At 47.5% G+C, this 5,000-nt stretch overlaps 1 protein-coding gene across 1 annotated transcript in view; it reads left to right on the top strand.

The window, feature by feature from the left end:
- LOC119596228 (homeobox protein abdominal-A homolog) overlaps positions 1 to 5,000 on the top strand; it is a 46,249-nt gene that overhangs the window by 31,552 nt on the left and 9,697 nt on the right. The window contains exon 4 of the mRNA XM_037945398.1: positions 1 to 117. This exon is cut by the window's left edge and continues 271 nt beyond it. Within this exon, the coding sequence (XP_037801326.1) occupies positions 1 to 85 (85 nt within the window). The 3' untranslated portion in view covers positions 86 to 117. The remainder of the gene's footprint in view (positions 118 to 5,000) is intronic.

Below are 5,000 nucleotides of genomic sequence, written 5' to 3'. Positions count from 1 at the left end.
CAATGCCCAGTCCATGACCTCCAGCCAGGGAGCGGGAGGGGGGGCTGGCGCGGACCAGAACCCTCCAAACCCCACGCAAAACTAACGACACAATTTCATCTATAAGCTAGTTTTAAGGTGAGTACAGTTCTCCGAAATACTCTTTGGCTTACGCTTTTCTATACCTTGGCTTGTCGAGGGATCAGATCGCGCAGCAGGATGGGGGAAATAGAGCTTTTAGGGAGGGTGGGGAGGTCTTATCTCAATTCACAGCTTAAGATTTCGGGATTTCATATGCCAAGAAACTTTGCAGAACTTCGTGTTGTTGAGGATAGATAGAATTTCAGAGAGGGGGGAGTGAAAAAACATCGACAGCGTAAACAGTTTACCATAAAGAATCTCAAGTCGGCGACACGTTAAAGGCAGCGCTGTCATTTATCATGCCTGGCCAGACGTTATGACGTAATCATACTCCTTATCATAATAGACGCACGAGTGAAATATATCCTGGGTGGCGGGAGAAGGCAGCAGGCACACACATTTACACTCACGGCCGGTCCATCGACAGCCTCCTTCTAGCATGGATTCCATTCTATTCCACCAGAAATGCAAGGCACCTTAAATGTTATAATCATTTCTACACTCTTCTCGTCTTCTCGATTGCTATGTAGCGGAATCCCCGGCTGATTGCCCTTCCTTCTACTGACGACTCCTTATTGTTTGCTTGAAGGGTCGTCTCGGGTTAAAAGTGGGCTGCCATATGAGCGTAGGTGAGAACTGAACTGTACGGATCGAGGCCATTGTTGTTGTTCTTGGTCCGGGGGCGGGGGAGAGGGGGGCGGGGCAGGGAGGGAAGGAGGAGTACGGGAGCCATTCGGAGAGGGGCGAGAGGGGGCGCGACCCCCCACTCTCTTAGTAGGAGGGGCGTCGACTCCCCCTCGTCCCCCCAGGTCGAATCCTCCCAACTTCTGCGCGGCGACCTACGGGAGGGTGTGGGGGAGGGGCTTCGTGAGGGTGGGGGGGACTCACAGGTGAATGCGAAGCGTCTCGCCAGGGGAGTTGCTAGACATAGGGTCGGCAGGAGGCTCTCGGGATGCGCACGTCACTTGCTGGGGTCAAATGCTACTTGAAGCGACGCTCTTGTTTACCTCATACATATAGGAAAAAAGAGAACGAGAGGAGAAAAGAAGGGGAACGAAAACCGTCGAAAATAATCCTGTGGAAGCAAAGGCTGCACACCGACGCACATGGCCTCACGTCGCTCAATAAGCCCCCCGCCCCCGCGCTCGCCTCCCCCGCCGTCTCTCTCTTCGGCCGGTCCTCCTACGTCGGCCTCCTCCCTCCCAGTCCTTCTCGAGCCTGTGGGGTGTCCTGATCTCCTTCAGGATGGTGGTGGCGGTACACAGCAAGTGCTTGCGGGTTCTCGAAGCGTTTCTGGTCTATGTGGGGGCCGTAGGGCTAGCCGTCTCAAGCATGGAGCGAATTTCAATAAGGTAATCAATACTAGAGACTCCGCCTCCCGCCAGCCTCCTACTCCCCCTCCTTTTCCCTCTCTCTCTCACTCACGCTCTCTCTCTATCTCTCTCTCACACTCTCTCCTCCTCACCCCCCCCCCCAGCCGCGCTCCCCCTCGCATCCCCCCTTCTCCCGCGCGCGCCCCCTTTCTCCCCCCCCTCCCGCCGTAGCGCCTCCCCCCGCACAGAAATTCTAGCTTTCCCATGCTCTCTGGGCGAGCCTGAGGTAAAAAACGGGAAACTCCAGATTGCCGCCTGGCTGGATACGTAACTTCGTGTTATTTAATGGAAATGTTTTGCATGTTATGTCTCCTTTGTTTATCGTAGTTTAATGTACATTTTGAAGAGTAAACAAAGTACATTAGTGAACACAAGAGTCTTAGTCCATTCATTTCTGTCGAAGCACGAACTAACACAACAAAGAGAGGACAGGAACTTCCAGTGTTATGCTTTGCTATTGGCTGCCTTCGTAAACGCCGTGTTTTGGCGCGATGAATATTTCACCCAATTGTCAAGCTTGTGCATTCATTTCAGTTCGATTCTGTGTGTCCAGCGACCGTATCAAAGACAAGTTTTCATTTCTTTACTCCTTTCTCTTTTGCATAGCATTATTATGGCCCTTGTGACAACTTAGCAAAGAGAACGTGTGCTTCATCCATCATTATGATTCAGTACTCGTCTCTTTTACATTTAGATGACTCAATGTTTTTGCATGTTTACACTCGATTACACTTGAGACTCGAAAAACACGATCGATCAGTCTGTCCCTTGGCCAATGTGCATCTTAGAAACCGGACGCATTCACTTATCGACGCCACTCGAATTCCATTACCAAATACAAACACAAACTCCTTTTTTTTGTTTTAAATCTATAACCTAAAAGTTTGCTTTCGGCGTTACTTATATCCATCGTCATAAAAAAAAACAGAAGCAGAAGAAGAAGAAGAAAGAAGAGAGTAGTAATTTACTCCTTTCAATGGTCGTAAAGATAATGACGTCTGTTGTATCATTTGGCATTTGGGGTTCTGGTTGCTACAGGGTCGCGTCTAATAATGTATCTTGATGATTTTGTTATGTCTTTTGTCGTTTATACAAAAAGAAAATCCTTGGAAGCCGTTTTTTTGTAGTGAATGACGTCACGATGATATTTTCATTTCTGTTTGGAAAGGAAATTGAAAACGACTCGTAATTTACTCTAGAATAACGACAATGATAGTCATTTTGTCCAAATATATGTTTTTGTTCTTAAACTTATTGTTAATGTTGTTTTAATGTGTTCTTTACTTGTTCTAGAAACGTGGCTTAACCAGACTTCTACGTAACCTAAGATTTTTCAACAATCTTCTTACACTTGTACAAAAAAAGAGTGAAAAAGTAACAAAACAAAACAAAACAAAACAGTTAAAAAAATACACATAAAAAAAAAAAAAAAAAAAAAAAAAAAAATATATATATATATATATATATATATATATATATATATATATATATATATATATATATATCAAAAGAAAAAGAAAAAACGAAAACGCCCAAATCACGTTCCGCACGAGACATCCTTGGTTCCCGTCCAGGACATTTTCTGCTGTTACGTAAATACACATTCCACTCCCATTACGTGTAATGCCTGACGAAACAGCTGGCTTCAGCAGTTGATCGTAAGAGTTTCACATCAGCTATTCTAGAGATATAATTTTTTTCGAGGCAAGGGATGGGTCATTTTTTGTCATTACTGTAATTACGTCGTGTCCAGATCGATAGGAATTAACAGGCCATTAACTTAGGATCAGCTGTTCCGTAGCCCAGTTTTCCATGAAGTTGCGTCACGTGGGACATTCAGACGTTTCATGAGAAATTATCTGTATAAAATTTTGGTATAAACACTCCTGTTTTATTTTCATATTTGTGAAGGTTTGATAAAATTAACTAACCTGACTTTCAGAGGCTTCATGGGAAATTATTTATGTTAGGTATAGATATTCCTGTTTTATTTTTATATCTGTATATAAAGTAGAGCAAAGTAGATGGCAGAGTGTTAGCATTTCGTCCATACCAGAATATTTCAACCCTTTTTTCTCTCCATAAGATTCAACAACCTTCTTTTCCATAAGAGTAAACAGCAAACATTCCTTCGTTCAAGCAATGTCAACCACATAAACATGCATTTTTTTTTCCTTTGCCTAAATTGCAACGACCTCCAGCACACGAGAAAATGTCTCCAGTAACAAATAAGTCTTTACCTCGTTACGGTTCGAGTTAAACCTCAGTCCTTGATTTCTCTCTTCCTCTCTTTCTCTCAAGCACTCAGCACGTTCCTCCCACAGACCTCTTGATCTCCCTTTCCTCTCGTTCTCCTTCTCTCCCTTTCTCCCTCCCCCAGCCACCTCCTCCTGCACTCCTTCCCTGCTATCTCCATCCCCGCTTTACCTCTTTCCTTCCTTCCTTTCCTACCCCTGCCACCTTTTTCTTTCCTCCCTCTCGGACTTCTTCCCTCCCTCCTCCCCCTGTCCCCTCCACCCCCTCCTTCCCTCCCTCCCTGCCGCCTCCACCTCCTCCTTCCCTCCTTCCCTGCCCCCTCCACCCCCTCCTTCCCTCCCTCCCTGCCCCATACCTCCCCCCACTGCCATTAACACTTGTTCCATCTCGCCCCAACTACGCCCTCGTGATCCCTCATTTGTCTGGGGCATCAAGCTCCATCAGGGCAGCTAACGAGGGGCATAACCCAGTCCTCACAACTCCTGCCCTTCCCCTTTTCCTCCCCCTCTCCTCCCTCCTCGCACGCTCCTCCGCCTCCCCTTCCTCTCCTCGTCTCCCTCTTGCCCCTTATCATTCTCTCCCTTCTCGTTCCCTCCTCCCCTTCCCCTTCCTCTCCTCTCCACCCATCGTCTTATCCCTTTTTTGTCCCCCTTCCCTTCTCCCTTTCCTCATCTCCATCCCCTATCCCTTCCCCATCCTCTCCCCATCCACCTCTCCTTCCCTCATCCCTTTCCCCATCCCCCTTCCCTTTTCCCATCCACCCATCTCCTTCCCACCCCCTATCCTCATCCACCATTCCCCTTCCCATCCCCCATTCCTTCATCCATCCCCTTCCCCTTCCCCCATCCCCCATCCTTATCCCCCATCCCCCATCCCCTTCCCCTACCCCTCGACCCGCCATCACGAGAACTCGAAGGCGACCAGAGCCGACATTTACAGCCCCGTCAGTCAATTAGTGCGTCACCTGAGCGACCTCGGACCGTCAACAAGCGATTAAGAAGTTCGAGTCTGCGGGTTTTACGGGTCTCGGGTTACAGCGAGGGGCCAGTCGAGTGTTTTTGTTTGTTCTGGCCGGCACCATGGGCATCCAGCGGCGGGCTCTGACGTTGCGACCTGTCTGGGACCTCTGTTTTGAGCGCTGGAGAGGGCGGCGTCGGGAGCATTAGGGCCATGGCGTGTGCATTTTTGCTTAATTGCTTGTGGTTTTGTTATTATTATTATTGTTATTATTATTATTTTTTATTATTATTA

The sequence above is a fragment of the Penaeus monodon genome, chromosome 37, assembly GCF_015228065.2.
Source record: "Penaeus monodon isolate SGIC_2016 chromosome 37, NSTDA_Pmon_1, whole genome shotgun sequence".
Classification (NCBI taxonomy): domain Eukaryota; kingdom Metazoa; phylum Arthropoda; class Malacostraca; order Decapoda; family Penaeidae; genus Penaeus; species Penaeus monodon.
This window is presented reverse-complemented; position numbering and strand designations above follow the sequence as displayed.